The sequence below is a fragment of the Sinohyriopsis cumingii genome, chromosome 10 (assembly GCF_028554795.1).
Source record: "Sinohyriopsis cumingii isolate HCF-2022 chromosome 10, ASM2855479v2, whole genome shotgun sequence".
NCBI lineage: Eukaryota > Metazoa > Mollusca > Bivalvia > Unionida > Unionidae > Sinohyriopsis > Sinohyriopsis cumingii.
Genome location: NC_142970.1, coordinates 112019848 through 112038110, shown reverse-complemented (window position 1 = coordinate 112038110; position 18263 = coordinate 112019848). Strand labels below are relative to the sequence as shown.

Below are 18263 nucleotides of genomic sequence, written 5' to 3'. Positions count from 1 at the left end.
TCTTTTCAAATAGAAGACCAGGTCCAGTATTTTCATACAGAAGACCAGGTCCAGTATTTTCATATAGAAGACCAGGTCCAGTATTTTTATATAGAAGACCAGGTCCAGTCTTTTCAAATAGAAGGTCAGGTCCAGTCTTTTCAAAGAAAAGACCAGGTCCAGTATTTTCATATAGAAGACCAGGTCCAGTATTTCAAATACAAGCTCTGTCCCTGAATTCTCATATATAAGGCCTGGCCCCATATGCTTAAAATTTAAGGACAATACTCGGGCTCAAATCCTAAATAATTAAGTTATACATGAAGCCCGAACATGTAATTGAAATTTAGCTGATGAAGAAATGAAAGTTAAAAAGATTCTAAAAGTTGCATAACTCTGATTTCTTGAAAAATTATATCTACACAATGTAAAGTTTTACAACCTTCATATGTTAGCAGCTTGCTGAAAATGTTTCAAGAATATGGTCTCAGGCCTTGCATCCTCAAAATCTTTGATTCAGAAACTCGAGCTTGTCGCCAAAACTTAAACAGTCCAACATTTTAATTTGTAGAAATCCAGACAGTGTATTGGTTTAATTTGTATAAACGTAGACAGTCTATCGTTTCAATCTGTATAAATCCTGAATCACAGAACTTTGAGATTTTTCATGTTTAGGATCAGCTTGAGTTTCCAGCAGAGAGAGTTTGGGGAACACGGGATCTGTTATTGTATTAATAAAACTACTCAACTGGAGAAGACAAAGTCTTTGGATTACTTTATACTTGTTTTATTTTAATACAATTACTCTATGTATTAAATAATATTTTCTCAAATGAATAAATTACAACAAACTTCTTTTAGATTTCAAAGAATCAAGACGAAAAGTTCCATGAATTTGACCCCAGTTTTAGCAAGCTTGCACCATTTTCATCCACAAATGGATATTTTCAAATATATAGCCTTTATCGCCTGCTTATCAAAAATGCAAACATCAATCAACAAAAAATATATCAAACTGTCTCAAACAATCTTGCTGTATCAGAAAAAAAAAGTCGGAGGATTTCCTCAAATCTGAAGCACTCCTTAAACTCTTACATTTTTTAAATATTGAGTGGAGTTTGAGAAATATTAAAGTTTTTTCATCCTTTCTGCTATTTTTAACCAGAAAAAAAAACCCAATATGGTAAAATGTGATATATGCAAAATATGTAATACCTCAAAATTTGTGTAGAAATATTTGAAACTAGGGTCCGGATTGAAAGACTGCCATTCCATTTGATATTTATCTAATTTGGTTAGAAACAAATAAATAATTTTTATTTCCAATTTTTTATACTTAAAAGGTGTACCAACTTAAAACAGCCTTTTTGTCAGGATGCTATCAGATCTGGTCCTATGGTTATTGGGTGAGACAATTTAATGTTGGACTTCTACTATTAAGAGATCTCAAATTTTATTTTGGATATACATAGTATAAATTTTAGAAGTCTTGATGCAAGGAAGCTCATTGTCAAATCTGGCAAAATTTGGTTAAACTGTTTTCCCATCTTTCTATTACCAGTATACGCAAGGTAAACTTTGTGTGCAGGACAATTACAAAAACATCTACACTAATCTCACAACATCTGTTTGAAAATTATGGAATAGGTGTGCAAGCCGAACAGTGATAGTGTCACAGAATGAGCTTCAGACATTCTAACAAGCCTTAGCATGAAAAGCACAGATAAAATACTTACACATTTTGACACAATACATCAATAAATTATGTAACAATAGACAAATAAATAAACAAGTCATGAGTAGCATTTATATTTTAAATGCTTGAAAAAGTCCTCATATACAATGGAACATAAATCTCATATAGAATATCTAGTTTTCCTTATTTTTACTTTTCCATCTAGATCCAACACAGGAATCACACTTGGGATATAAAATCATTTAACAACGAAAAGCTATAAAATGAAAAATGAAACCAATATAAAACATTTTTTTTTCATTTCACACAATGTGCAGAAAAATATGAACACCCCATATATAATTTTTTGACAGGATATTTAATAGGTTTAATAATTTTTACAAAAGACTACAATCAGGAACAAGAGGCAAAGGTGGTCCTGATATTGCTCACCTAACTTAAATAACTTAACAGTTAACCATTTCACCAAGCAGATGTATGTGGTATTATACGAACACTCCTATTTAAAATATATCCCAAATTTTATATGCGCTGATTGTACCTATTTTACTATTTCAAGTTAAAATTTCTTATTAAAGTTAAATTAATGTGCATAGCATCTTGCTCATAGCTAAGATGTTGATGATATAAACTCATTTACCAAGTTTTACTGAAATCAGATAAGAAATTTAGTCCTGTCCAAAATCAAACTCCTACAACATCTTGACAATAGAAGTCTCTGTAGTAGTACACAATTCAACTAGATCATCTTGAACATGTGCATTGGATTTGCTCATAATAAAAATCATCCAACATTTTGATAATGTAAGCATGTTTACTGATTAAAATTGGGTCAGAAATAGTCACTGCAGTAGTTAGATGCTTGGTCAGTCATATACAATCACCTAGCGAATATGCATAGAGCTTGCTCATAACAAAACCCATTAATGATATAAGAATACATCAAAAGTTTATCAAAATCAAATGAAAAATATGCCTTCCAAAGTGGTATCAAACACATCCCAAAAAGATGCAAGATAACCTCATTAATTTGAGTTGACCTCGCTCATTATCCAAATCATTCAAGATCTTGACACTAGCCCACATTCCAAGTTTAATCAAAATCAGATCTGAATTATGACTTCCAGAGTTGTAACAAACTTTGACCAATCAGATATAAGATTATTATTATGTTTGTACAATATCTCACTCATTATCAATCTGGGTCTAGGTTGTGATGATATAAAGATATATTCCAAGACTAACCCAAATGAGATGAGAAATATGGCTTTAATAGTGGTAACAAACTCAGCTAATCAGATGTAAGATTACGATCTCTTTCATTATCAAACCCACATAAGATCTTGATAAAAGCCCAAATTTCAAGTTTTCATAAAAATTTGACCCTAAATATGACTTTCAGAGTGGTAACTTGGCTAATTAGATGCAAGAAGATCTCATTGTACATATATATTGCTCCTTACTGAACCCATCCATGACCTGAATGATATCTGCATATATTCCAAAGTCTGATTGAGTGGTAACAAATTCAGAAAATTAGATACAAGATCATCTCAATATGATTGGCTTTTGCTCATTATTGAACCTGTCCAATAATTTGCTGATATAAGCTCATATTCCAATTTGGATTGAAACTAGATCAGAAATATGGATTCCAGAGTTTAAAAAAAGCAATTGTTGACAGATGACAGATGACACATGATAAAAGCAGAGTTGCATCATAAGCTCAATTGGTCCTACAGTAAAGGTGAACCAGAAACCAAAAAACTCAACACATTATAATGAATGCAAAACATATATAACAAGTAAAAACAAAAATACAGCATATTAATTTTGTCTCAGAAACTTCACAAGTTATAATACATAAACAAAATATTTTCAGAACATGGCATATGAGACAAAGCCATATCGCTTTGGTCTATAACTAAGTAATTTACACGACATTTGTACATCTCAAATCTTCAGTTTTAACTCTGATATGACAGCCTGTGATTAAAACATCAATCAACAGTGTTAGCTGTTTCTCCTTTGATGCAATGTACAGTTGTCTGAACAAGAACTTACAGAAAAGGACTATTTGTGCACCTAATTTATTAAAAATATTCCCCAAGGTTGCTAAGAATTCTTAAACACAACTCCGAGCTGAACTCAAAGATATGATGTTTGATTCACTAGCATTAAATCAACAACAAATCAGAAATTAGAATTCTGCAATGAGTGCAGATCTAAATGTGAGAACTCTGTAATCTTGTAGACAGTAGTGCATTCCAGGTTGTACAAGCAAATAGTATAAAACAGAGGTTCACACCTAGTGTGGAGGAGTGTAAGGTTCGGTTCTGACATAGTTATAGCTGGCAAGTGTTAATGCATCATATAGTTGCAATATTTCTACTGTACAGCTTATGGTAAAGAGTCTTTAAAATAACAATATACTAACATGAGATGAATCAGCAAAATTATCACCCATTCCTTCTCATGCAATAATAATTAATACTTTGTGCTGTTTAGCAGACTAATGATGCAATATCTTTACATCTCCCATTTGCATCAGATCAAATAATTTTCAAAGATATTTGAGGATTTTACAAATTTTTCTTAATATTTTACGTCAAACAGTTTTTAAAATTTTTCTCACAAATTTTCCAAGATTGGGAAACCTTTTGATGCTGTTTCATTTTACTCTCAAGTATAACAAAGTGTTAACTCATCAATATGACCATCCTCACCAATGGGAGCACATTTGGAGTAGCTCACACAATACAGGCTGGTAGTGAGGAAACAACAGAATTACTCATGCCTGAATATCAGGTCACAGTGATCTACTGTTGATATGATTTGAGTTGTCCTCATTGAGAAGGCCTCTACATGCCAATCTTAATAAGCACAGATGTAACAGTGTCAAGATATTGAGGGTGAATGGTTCAAAACTCTAAAGTTAAAAAAGCATGAAAATTGGGGAATAACATCTTTGTTTTGATGGGTAGGATAGGTCACCTTGAGATGTGTCCACACCGTGATTTTAATGAGGGTACTTGAAACAGCTTTTATAGTACTGAGGACGTACTAAAACTGTCAGCCTAAACTAAAAGTCTCTTAAGCAAGAATACATGGCCACATGGACATGGTGCTGGTATGGTTGAATTCCATTAAAATACATCCACATACAAACTTTATGAATGTAGATGAAACAGGTTCCAAAATATTGGTGTAACAAACAAATTGCTGAGATTTTAAATGCCACTTGAGCATGAAACTTTGCACAAATTTAGTTTTGGTATATTTAAATACTTTTTTGAACCTGAAATCAAATTCTGATTTTCATGAGTTATGGTCAAATGGGTCCAAATATTGAAAGTTTAAAACACAAAAGTCACTGAAGCATGCAAATTGCTAACATTCAAATATTATTGTTGAAACATGTTCCAAGATATTGAGGGTATAATTAACAAATTGCTGATATTTAAAAAAAGGTACTTTCTCAAAGTTGCAACCACATTCCAATTTTCATGAGTGATGGTCAAATATGGACCAAGAAAAGAGGTGAAACCAAATTAAAGCTGAAAATATAAAAATCACTCAAGCATGAAATTGACCTACTTTTAGTATGGTTGAATAACTTTAATCAAGATATGTCCAGGTACTAATTATCACACTTAGACAAGATAGGTTCAAATACATTGTGCAATGAACAGCTGGAAATACAAAAGTTACTCAAACATGCAAAGTGAGTCAAACTGACCAAGTTTCCATTAAGCTGAGTATCTGCATACCAGTTTAAGGTGAAATAGCATACAAGATAACCATGTCATAATGAATGAACATGAACAAAGCCTCAAATATACAAAGTCACTAAGCAGGCAAATTAAGTCAATGTGACCTAGTTATAGTATGTCCAATTTACTATCATTGAGATTTATCAATGTACCAATTTTATAAGTAAAATCTGGTCACAGATACTGAGTGTAATGGACAAATAGCTGATATAACATGCAAATTAGGTCACAGTTTCCTAGTATTTGTATGGTGATGTACCTTACCCTGGGATGCATCCACATACCGACTTTCATAACTGTAGATGAAATAGAGTCCAAGAAGTTACTGAGGAAGTAACTGAATACGCAGAGGGCAATCCACAAACAAATGAACAATTATATGGCAAAACAATTTAACCTCTTTCAACTTCATTAGCAACTGGAATAATAGGAATTGGCCTCAAAAAACCATCAAAAACAAACCCAAGATTAATTTAATGTATGTTGTGGAGAAATCTCTTCAGAAACCATGCAGTGAACATGACAAAAACCTAAAACTCAAGCAAATATGCAAAAGGTGTAAAAAGAGGGCGGTTTTTTAGTGAATAAATCAATGTGTGATGAATAAAATGGATGACTGAACTGCTACATATGCACACAAATTTGGATCTAAATCAACTATTGAAAAGGTAAAATTGCTTGGAAGAAAAGTAAAACACAGTTCTGTCCAAAAAGGGTTAAATATTACAAAATAAACAGAAACATTTTATAATTCATTTTTCTACGAAATTTATCTTTTAAAGTATGCACATGGTATAATATCACTAGTTGTACCATTCATTTGCATTTACTTAAATAAAAACATTGCAAATAACATTAAGCAGTGATATTATAAATTACATCAGTAAAGCTATACAATATATAGATTTTTTTTCATGTTTTTTGTTTTTTTTTAACATCATGTAAAATAAATTTTGATAAACAAGCACATTTACACATTTATATATTGTTATCACACTTGCAATTTAATTTTGACATAAAACGTAAAAATAACAGAAAATACTGTTTTCCTCAAATTTACAATCCGCTGCATAAATATGCAAAATCTCTTCATCATCAATGTCAAAATCTGCTTACGATGTTATGCTCACTTCTTGTTGTCGTGGATTATGGTTATCATCTTTGAGAATGTATCAACCCTGTCCACAAAAAGCTGCATTGTGATGCCTTTGGTAAGCAGATACAAATCTAGTGACGTACTTTTTCAAGTTTCCAAAGGAATAAGGTCAGTGAAATGTTTGGTCACACTACTCACATGTTCACTGCAAAAATTTTGTCTGCTTATTAAATCGTTTGCTTTTTTAAAATATTGTTGCTTTCAGGATGTTTCTGTCAAACTACGCGGAAATGGCATGGATTACAACACACATTACCAGCTGACATTTCCAGCTCTCTATGTTTTCTTTCCAACTTTCTTTTAGGAAAATGTTTTCATGTTCAGTCATAAATAGTGAGCGATAATAGTTCAGTCTGATATGGCTGAATTTATGTTTTTAATTATAGCCAATGCTTCCATCTAACAAAGACTAAAGTCCAATGAAAAATCTCAAGTATCATTCCTTTTACAGCAGCATGTTGCCTATAGTGGGTATCATGTCATGTGTTGATGTGATAATTACTTAGTTGTCACTTATACTGTGCCATGAGTCAATCATCAGGCATCAATTTTGTCAACTTTCAAAAGATAACTTAGTGCCCAATGGTAGATGTGAACAAGAAAAATACAGAATATACTCATGTACAAGACGGGTCCACATAGAACCAGATCATATGCTGCCTAATACTTAAACTCCATGTTTGACAGACAGCATCCACTGTATTTAAATAATATTAGTAATGTCACTTATTTGCAAGTATATTTGATAGAAAAATTCACTTGACTTGAACAAGGTCACAGAATAATCACCATTGTTGCGTATTTAAGAAGAGTTTCAGCTTGTACTTGGACTGACTTGTATGGAAGCATATATATATTAGGTCAGACCTTTATGCCATTAAGCATCACATTTTGTAATTTCCTTGTTAAGACTCTTGTGTGATGCATTGATAACTTCTGTACTTTCTGTTGTACCTACAGATAATTTTCAACCAAAACTTTAGAAGAAATTGCTTTTTCTAATACTTTTAGGACCTCATATTAAAATGTTTTGATCTCAGTTTAAATCATAACCTTACTGACTGTGACAAAGTATAAAAGCAATGTTTCACCCAACTTGAATGATCTAAAAAATTACCTGGATAAATAAACAATTCTTTGCACTTTAATTTTACAAAGATAACAGAGAAACTAATACACTATTTTCATGAATGATAGAATTTTCAAAATTAGACCAGTATGACCTGTTTACCTGGTACTGTACTGACATCATCCTATATAAGTAAAGGTATGCCCCATTATATGTCATCTTGCTAAAAGTTATTTTGTTATCATGTTGCAAAATAATATAGACCTTTTCCAAGTATAAGCTGTCTCTAATTAGGTTTTTAAGTTATCACTTGTGCCCATGCCTGGCCAGACACAAGAAATGTGCATGGCTTGACTGAGCATCTTTGACACTGCTAGCTGCAATGAAACAGCATCTCCCTAATCTTTGCTCTGCATTTGTAGCATTCAGATCGTATCATCAGAATATCTCTTTAATCAAAACTTCCCATCACTCTGTGGCTGTATTACAAGAAAGACACAGAAGAATGCGACCTTGGACATTAAAATTGAGCTAATTCAATGGATGGAGGCAAACAAGCTGTTGATGTTGTACATTTGTTTAATCTACCTCCATCGATGGTGTGGAAAATATTTAAAAATGTCATAACTGTATTTTCTTGGTTATGTACAGTATGGTTTCAACTGCAAAAAGATTATATAAAACTTAATTGTGGTTTTGTTAATCCTTGTTGATTTTGCTTTCACCTATGCACATGCATCTTCCTACAAACACATTAATTATAATGGGAATAATTATTTCAGTATACATATTTTTACTATATGTTGTACTTTTGATGCACGCATCCCTGACATTAAGCAGGGTGTACCTGCAATTTTAATATTCAACATGCAAAAGACAAAGCCAAATTATTTGACTACAAAGAACATTTTATTAGGAAATAAATGCATCCACAGATGGAAACTTTTAAAAATGAGCAAGCAGTAAGCACTCTTATCCACCTGTATACAAACTGCCAATAAATTAAGCTATCAAACATTCAAGAACAATGGTAGTATTCTGTACAGACATATTAACAAAATTAAATAGCAACAAACATTGAGAAGGTCTAAGAGTACATAACAGATTATAAAGAAAACCAGGAAGATTATGACTTCATAAAATGTTTGTAAACTTTGAATTCAATGCCTGCAGTGCAAAATTTGACATGTATCAAAGCATTAAGGCATTTCAGCATGCTTTTTTGAGGATATTTATTAAAAGAAGACAATTTCCAATTTAAGAAAATCAGAGGAAAGTGTTTTTTTCATCACAATGGTTTATATGGCACCTCAATGGCTTAAATTACAACATTTGTATAAAATTACTCCTCCTGACTATGTCTCCATACTTTGACACAGGCAAAAAAACATAACTGCATATCCAAAAAGATGTGGAAATAATTAACTCATTTCAACTGACAAAAAATCGTAATGGAAAATACAATTTTCATTAAGTTTCAGTTAAAGAACCCTGTTCAAAAAATGTAAACTTAAATGAACATTAGAGGAAAATCTTTAGGAAATAACAACTAAAAATTATGTCACAAAGAATAATGTTAAACCATAGTATCTCCATTTCATCAAGGATTACAATGCTCTGGAGCAAGGAAAGTAACAAGCTGCAGGTAAATAAACAGATCTGTCTTCTAAAAAACATTTTGTATTTTTATAACCATAAAATCAGTGAAATTGGCATAAATCAATGAATAAAGTGAATCTACCCTACAGTAGAAAAATAGATAATGTCCAAATTTGTTTCCAGATGAGGTCATGTAAAAAGAATAAGCCAAATCTTAAATATATTTGGAGTTTAAACTGCCAAGTTTGCTTTTGAAAATGTAAAAATGCTAAAAAAGAAGATAAATAAGGAATATGTGGTCCAACTCTCCACTAATACAGATCTACAATCTGCTCTGAAAACCATTAATTCTTACCAACAAGCCCTTCAATGTCAAGGAAATGGGAGTTAGGTGCCACTCCCAAGGTCACACAGAGGCAGCTGACCTAGGCTGGTTTAGGTGGGTACTGAACCTATGACCTGCTGATTACGAGTCTGATGGTCTACTAAACAAATTACTGTGACTTACAAATAAAAGGTAAACTATATCTAACATTTTGTATTAAGTGGGTGAGGTGCCAGAATTGATCATATACACTGGAATTGAACATTCCATTTGAGGGCCAAAATTTGTAGCCTGGAATGAAACCTTGCTGGGTTCCTGCCTTACGAAGTTATGGTTTTCCTATTCTGCCACAATGCAACGGATTACTTCAAATTTAAGTGACAAAAAAATAATTTGAAAACAAGATTACAAATTAGTGAAACAATAAAGTACCTCAAAACAAAACAATGTCATGCAAACATGATAGCTTCAGAAAGCCAAACTAATACTGTGCATTTTCCAAAACTGCTCTTTAGGTCATTAGAAAAAGCATATATCTTTTTAATTACCACAAAAGGTTTTTTTTATATAGATCTAACTTGTATTATACTGATGAAACTTGCCTTTCTAAAAGATACAAGTACAATTGCAGATATTAATGTTAAAAACACGTAATACCTGGTGTCATCAAGTACATTTATGTGGTACTGACTGATCCCCCCCACCCAGTTCTCCCACATTTGCCTATTCCTAAATGCAAAGGCCAGTTCAATCAAAATCATAATACTAGTACCAAAAATCAAGAGGAAGCCCTCTATAAACACTGGTCATGGCATGAAGTTATGCAAAATCCTTTATCTTATTTTAGCTGCTGTGACCTTGATCTATGACACCAAAATCAATAGACTTCTTTCTTAACCAATGTGCATGCTAGTGAAGGTAAATAGTGAAGATGTGAAATTTCTGCACAGAAAACATTTTCAATTTTTCAGCCGAAGTTACTTTATCCTTTGTCCTTTAGACCCCTAAATAATTAGGCCTGTCATTGCTTCAAGTGCAAGCCATTCACAGTTTACTCTAGGCCTGGGATGCAAAACTGCAGTTATTGTACAGCAGCCATTATTTTTTCATTCAGTCACAATGACTTGACCTTTGACCTTCTGGCCCCCAAATCAACAGACTTCTTTCTTACTCCTGAGTGCAAACTATCCATAAGGTTTGGTCCAGGTCTGTAATGCAAAACAAATTTTACAGTGTAGTAACCATTTTTTTCTTCAGGTTCTATGATCTTGAACACTGATCTTTATGTCCGAAAACTGATAGGCTTCATCTGAACCCATGTGCACACCATCCATAAGTTTGAACCATATGTCATACAGACTAAGGTATTGTGCAGAAACTACTTTTCTTCTTTCAGTCACAGTAAACTTGAAAGTAGACCTTTTGAGTCTAAAATCAAAAGGCTTTTCCTTACCCGAATGCAAAAAATAATTTACTTAAAAGGTAACAGCCGACAGTGGAGAGATACTGTGTGGAAATGAAATTGTGAACTGATGGATGACTATAAAATTGGTAAAAACTGAGGTAAATTCCTTATATTTAGTAACAAATTAAACAAAAATATTTAATAAAAAGGTTATTTTTTTTTACTTATTCATATTATATATCTCCAAATTGTGCATTTCCCCATTTGGATGTAATACTTAAAGATGGCACTTCTCTTGCTCATATTTATATTTCTAAGAAAAGAATTCACTGATAAGACCATTGGAATGAACTGCATTCAACATTTAGAAAAAGTTGTACGAGCAATACCACTGTACAAGGTTTAATGAGATAAAACAGGTGTGTACTCCAGATCAAAGCCCGCCACCGCTTCTTTCCACAGAGATCTGCTTCTGCAATTCCTCATTCAACTCTGCCGCTCTTGCAAATCGAGAATTTGTCATTGTTCCACTCTTCAAGGCTGACATTAACTGTACAAAGAAAAATTACAAGTCAAAGATAAATCAAGAAATGTCTTTTTAGAAAGTCGCAAATGCTCTACCACAAGGTCTGAGAAACTGAGAGTAACATACAACTTATAAAATGGATAAATGAATGGACAACTCGTTAGATGGATGCTTCCAAATCAAATTTGCTTTGTGACATACAAATGGGTATGAAAAAGATAACACTTATTGTTATTATGATCAAATGCAGTGAACAAAGTCATTTTGATTGCCCATCATGGAAATCATGCCAAGATGAACCCAAACAAGTAAACTTTTGCTAAATGCACAGCTGCCAACCCAAGAGTACAAAATACTGACTGCTTATGACAAAAATACTAATTTTCAGGAACCAATACTGATTTTTAACACTTTAAAGCATATGTAACTACTTACAACATCTACAAGCATCAGCAAAATAAGACACTAACTTAATTATCTAATGTCACAGATGCATGTGTTGGATTCTTGCACATTCTAAATGGGCACCCGGGTGACAATTCAGAAGATGCATGAATGCAACATACACTCAGACACAGGCTGTTTATAGGAGCCTTTGTTTGTGTGTGTCTGTGTGTGATTTGGATTTGTAACGTAGCTCTAATGATTTTTCAGTCATATCGCTATGATGTCTGTATATGTGGGATAGCCTGTCAGTAGCTTCTCGTGGGTCAGTGATTCTTCCCTGGGATTTCCAGGGTTCTTCCTCCACCAGTTATACTGGCCGCCATGTATAGCCTATCTTGTGCTGAAAAATGGCGTTAAACCCTAGAACAACAAGAACAACGATGTCTGAAGTGTGGCAGTTTATAGCAATGTCTAGCACCTGGGGCATCATGCTGCAGACAGATAACGTGATTTCCCACCTAATCACATGATCCCAACACCAGGCCGACCAGTCCTAACACTAACCTCTTAATGCTGAGCTCCTAGCAAGGCAGCTGTTAGTACCATTTTTATAAGTCTTTGGTATGACTTGGCTAGGGTTCGAACCTGTGACCTCCTGCTTCCAAGGTGGACAATCTAACCAGTAGGCCACTGGAGTGGTCCACCTTGTTTTTTCAATCATTATCAATTCCAATTTACCATCCTTCATTGATAATCTGAACTCTGTGAATTTTGTTTACTGAACAGTTTTCCTTCTAGCACATGAGAAACCTATGGTGATTTTACTGTCTGAGTAAAGTGTGTGAAATAAATCACCCACAACTTCAGCAACTTTAAGAGGAAGGTTCATTTCCACAAGAAATTTAGTAAAATGAATTTCCAATTGAATTACATCAAGATTCTTCTGGCATTGTGAGTTCAGGCTGTTTTGTTGATGAAGCAGCAGCAAGCTGATATTAATTAACTTTTTCATGCTGTTTTTTGTCATGGATGCCTTCATACCCAATAGTAATATCACAATTATACAATTTGTAAAATGCAAAGTTTTCTCTTTTTCTAGATGGTTTCACAAAACTAAAAAGGATGGCATAATTGTCCCTCTAGTTCTGTCTTCTCTGCTGGAGATAATTCTGAAACTCCTGCTCTCCTTTTTGACATGACTAAAAGTTGAATATGATGAGGATAAGATAAAGTGATAGAGTGTGTGTGTGTGATTAGGATTTTTAACGTAGCTTTAACAATTATTCAGTCATATTGCTACGATGTATGCAGTGTGGCAGTTTATAGTGATGTCTAGTACTGGGGCATCATGCTGCAGACATGTAGCACGATGTCCCACCCAGTCACATTATCCTGACACCAGGCCGACCAGTCCTAACACTAACCTCTTAATGCTGAACGTCTAGCGAGGCAGCTGTTAGTACCATTTTTGTCAGTCTTTGGTATGACTCGACCGGGGTTCTAACCCATGACCCCCTCCTTCCGAGGTGGATGCTCTAACCACTAGGCCACCAGAGATAAAGTGATAGAAGCACCTGCTTTGCGTAATCCAATAAGTTGGTTAAAGACTGAGATGACAGCCTTGATTCTGAGTGAACCAATAATATTTCAGAATTCTATACATGTGGTACAGTTACTCTCAAAATGGAACCGGGTGCCCATTTTAAATAGAAAGGTGCGAGGAAAGTTTTTATTTAATTTTTTATTTAAAAAACAGATTTTTTTAAACATGGAACACATACACCCATATTTAGATCCAAAATACAGGACAAATATGGGAAAAATGGAACCCTTGGCAGCAATGCCAATGGTTTTTGAGAAAAAGTCTGTTGAATTCGATTAATTTATTATCAGTAACAATGGATTTATTTCATGGTGGATCATTATAATTTGTAAAAAAATCATTGAAGGGATTTCATGCCAGGCTGCTGTCAGTTTAGTAAACTTGTTTTGCATTCTCTTCATGACCACAATTTAGCTGATGGTTTTTGAAAGTAAGTTGTTTGAAAAGTTTTTCTACTTCAGTAACAGTGGCCAGATGTGACCGATTATCATCAGCATTTGCATAAACTTGAAAAGTATTCATTTTGGGTTGCTGTCAAATTTTCTTCAGAGTATCCTGAGAAGCTATTTTAAAAAAGTCTATATTTAGTAACAGTGGCCACATTGGCTATATTTAGTAATAGTGGTCATATTCTGACAGCATCTCAGCATCATTTGTACAATTTTAAAGGCCTTTATGGCAAAAAGATTGTTTCAAATCTGGTCTATACCTGTTCAATGGGTGTAAAAAATATGTCATTTAAAGGTTTTTCTATATTTTGCAAAACTGGTCACATTTGATAGCAGATCATCTTGTACAACTAGGAAAGGTCTTCAGGATACTTTCTGATTCTTAGCATCATTTGATGGCATAACAACATCATTGATACATGTCCGAAAAACCTTCAAACTAGGATGCTTTCTGTTAAAAGTAGTCAAATTTGACCCAATAGTTTCTTTTAAAGAAGCTGTTTGAAAATTTTTAAATTTATAGTAATGGCAGCCATATTTGACTGCAGATTATTTTGTGTAAAATTGAAAGGCCTCCATACCAGGATGATGTCTGCCAAGACTAACTGAAAATGATCTGGTGCTTTTTTGAGAACAAGCAGATAGATGATGGATGATGCCTGACAGACAAAGACCAAAACCACAACCAGGTGAGCTAAAATGCTACTGTGACTTTGATATAGGCTTTTTATACAAACCTGTATAATGCATTTATGCTCAAACAGAATCAATGAAACAAACTCTAAGATTTCACAAATTGTCGGCTGCCTGCAGAAATTAGTTTAATCCAGAATGAGAGGAAGAGTACAAGCCCTCATTAAATATGAAAGCCGACCACAATAAGTGTTAATTATACAGACTACTTTCTATATTAGGATGTGTAATGGCAAGAATCATAAAAAAAAAGTACCAAAAAGTAAATCACATTCACGAAAATCATGTATTATAAAGCCCTATCTTCAACACCCTCTTAAATATCTTCTATATTCAGAAAATTCACCCCTTTTTTCAAACGGAAAAGGACCTCTCCCATTTTCAGTTCTAGAATAGACCCTGATGGATTCCATTCCTTTTTGATTACATGAAGTATCCTATAAAACATCATATTCTGTATAAATTTATCTGGACAACTAATTAGCCAATAAAATTACTGTCTTCCATCAGGCTTGCAGAACTGATCTTTTAGTGTCCTACCATATCATGTGCAATGATGGTTACCTACAGTATTATCAAATCAAGGCTATATATCTTTACCTGCAAGAATTCTCCCAGATCAACTTGTGCGTTCTTGTTTAGATCCACCTCACTGAGTATATCATGTAACTGATCTTCCGAAACTCGCTCACCCATTTTCTGTCAAAATCAAACAAAAAAGAATGTATTTATGTACGAGGTTCAACAGCATATCAGCTCAGTCGGGGTTATCCAGTGCTAAGCTAAAGCTAGGTATAAAAATGGCAAACTTCTTGCCAAATTCCTCAGGAAGAAATATGTATGTAACCACAGCAATACTTTACATAGAACTACCTTGCCCAGAAGCACACTGTTGTTTCTGATCTAAATGATCCAATAGTGGGAATCAAGCCTGCAACATTCTGGCCACAATTCACACACCTGAAACAACTTAACTGGCCAAAGTGGTTATATTGCCACCAAAAGTAAATATGCACCTTGAGAATGGACATTAAGGGTAAAGGTTTTCCAGCCCCCTCCTCCCAACCAATGGCATACAAAATAAAAATAAAGGATAACAGGGTCAAACTACAAGGCCAAAACTTGTCTACATAACCCACATTCTTTTAAAAATGTCACACATCTCAAGATGCATCCCAAGCAGGCAGCCTTTGTTAGCTGCCTCTTATGTAATACACGTCAGGAATATTATAACATGTGACTTCCATGGGTATCTATTTTCATTTAGGAATTTGGCCGTAAAGGTCATTCTAATTAAAAAATAATCACTTTATTTCTTATAAGTGTGTTTAATTTATGTTTTAGTGATTTAAATACCTATTTTTACAAATAATTTTCACTTGTCAAAGGTATGCATATATCATGCTAACTATCAGTTTACTTCTATAGCAATCGTTACTGCTAAAGGTTCTTGAATTTGGCATATACATTCATTACAATGTCAGATTTGTCATCTACTACATCCTGACAATTGCAAAAGTATACTTCACACAAATCCACTGTTACAAGATCTTTATAAAAACATACATTATACTGTGTGTGAAGTATGCTGCAAGACCCTGTCATTTTTGATAATAAAGAGAAAAATTTTGTAGGAAACACATTTTTTCCCCAAATCATTGCTGAAAATGTAGAATGTGGGGGAAAAAAAGACAAGACATGGAAATTGAGAATTACAATCACAAGTTTACAGTGCATTTAATAATCCATTTACACTTGCTATAGTCATTATCAAGTTTTCAACAGAAAGAAAAATTCACACGTAATACAGCATTTTCATAAGTTTTCTATTGACTAATCTTCATGAGTCGAGTAAAATGAACAATTTTCTTTCAGACAGGATTACATGAATATGCAATCCATGTTTTTCTCCCTCATTAAAAATATAACAAGCATATTCAGCAATTACATATCTCCTTTCTACACTCTGTAGTCTCTAATAGCCATTGTAAATATTAATAACTGTGCCACAAGCAAGTTCAGGCCCAGTGATCAAGACAATGTAATGTTGACCTCTTTTCTAACTCCAGTTCTTTTGGCAACTGTTGTCTCTTTACAAAGACACTAAAATATAGGGCAGATGCTTGTCGTGGTAATAATAATTAAGAACTTTTCAAGATGCATGTACTCACCAAGTTTCTTTATTCCAGGCATAATATATAGCATTCCAAAAAATCGTGCCTTTGAGCTTACCACAAAAGCTTAACCATAGCAAGTAGGACACAACAAATTTCTTTTTGTTGCAAGGGTGTGATACTAACAGTGATGAATGAAACTGCCAATGATTCATGATTCTGGTATGATCAGATCCTGAGAAATGAACATCAAACGCAAATTTACCCAAGTCAGTGAAGTGTAAAATATAGGATATAATATCCTACCATTAAAATGAAGGAGTAGTGCTCAACAAGATGCATCCCTTGATGAAGTATCAGGATTCTAGAAAGGATAATATGTATAAGGAATCTGAGTTGCCTACCCTTTACAATGAAAAAATAGTAATGTTGGTTAAGAAACGATGTGAGGTACCTGCTTTTAATAGTAAGGTGATTAAAAATAGTAAAAATATAGACACACCTTGTTTATTAATGGAAAAGATGTTTGCTTTTTGGTTTAATGCTGCATTCTTTACTTTTTTCAGAGAACAACTCATTGGCACATATATGTGTATTCATGTCTAATTTGTATGATGAATATGGTATCAACACCGTTTACTGTCGTGGTATGCAGTTCATCTATAATGCATGTAATTCCATTGAAAAATTGCACGCATATTTACAATATTTAATTTTAAAAAATCCCAGATCTTTGTGTCTGAATTCAACGTCTAATATACAACATGAACAGAGAATCAACACTGTTTACTTGCCATCTGATATCATACCGTCAGGGCTTGCATTTAATTCATAATATATGTAATTCCACTGCCAAAACTGCATACATATTTAAACTATTCAATAATCTTGTCACACATCTTTAAGTGTCTGATTTCAATAGGAAAAATTAACAGCAAAATTAGGTCAAGAAAGACAAAGCAAGTGTATGGTTCATTACATTTCAGGGTCTATGAACAGTGTCTGTACAAATTTCATACTGCTAAAATTTTCTCATATGCGTTTCCGTGTACATTTATCCATTGCAAATTTCCAATAATTAACGCTTGTACACCTATTCATTTGAACGACTACAGCAAGAATAATTAACAATCAACACATGCTTTCATCGTGCATATAACTTTTACTTCAGATTTTGTGAATAACGAAAACCAAACGTGTGATAATTACTATACTAATCACTGCGCAAAGTGCAGAGAACAAATTGCGTTTGTGAACTTGCTTTTCCATAACGGTAAAATATTTTTAAAAATAAAAAATAGGAAATTAATAATGAGTTCATAAACAAACACCATACATATGTAAAACCCGAGAACTAAATGCAGTAGGCCCGCGATGGTTACAAGTCACGTTTATAATTTTTTTAGAAGGCAAATGCATGTACAATTTCATATCCTTTCAATTTCCAGCTAATAAAGACGACATTATTTACTGGTCAAGTGTTTGCGTC

At 33.5% G+C, this 18263-nt stretch overlaps 1 protein-coding gene across 3 annotated transcripts in view; it reads right to left on the bottom strand.

Moving 5' to 3' along the window:
• Window positions 1–750: 750 nt before the first annotated feature.
• LOC149791032 (glycerol-3-phosphate dehydrogenase, mitochondrial-like) overlaps window positions 751–18263 on the bottom strand; it is an 81331-nt gene continuing 63818 nt past the window's right edge. For all 3 annotated transcript variants that reach the window (XM_089972924.1, XM_089972925.1, XM_089972926.1), the window contains 2 exons: window positions 15261–15359; window positions 751–11552 (listed from right to left, as the gene is read on the bottom strand). In XM_089972924.1, the coding sequence (XP_089829050.1) occupies window positions 11436–11552; window positions 15261–15359 (216 nt within the window). In that variant the 3' untranslated portion in view covers window positions 751–11435. The remainder of the gene's footprint in view (window positions 11553–15260; window positions 15360–18263) is intronic.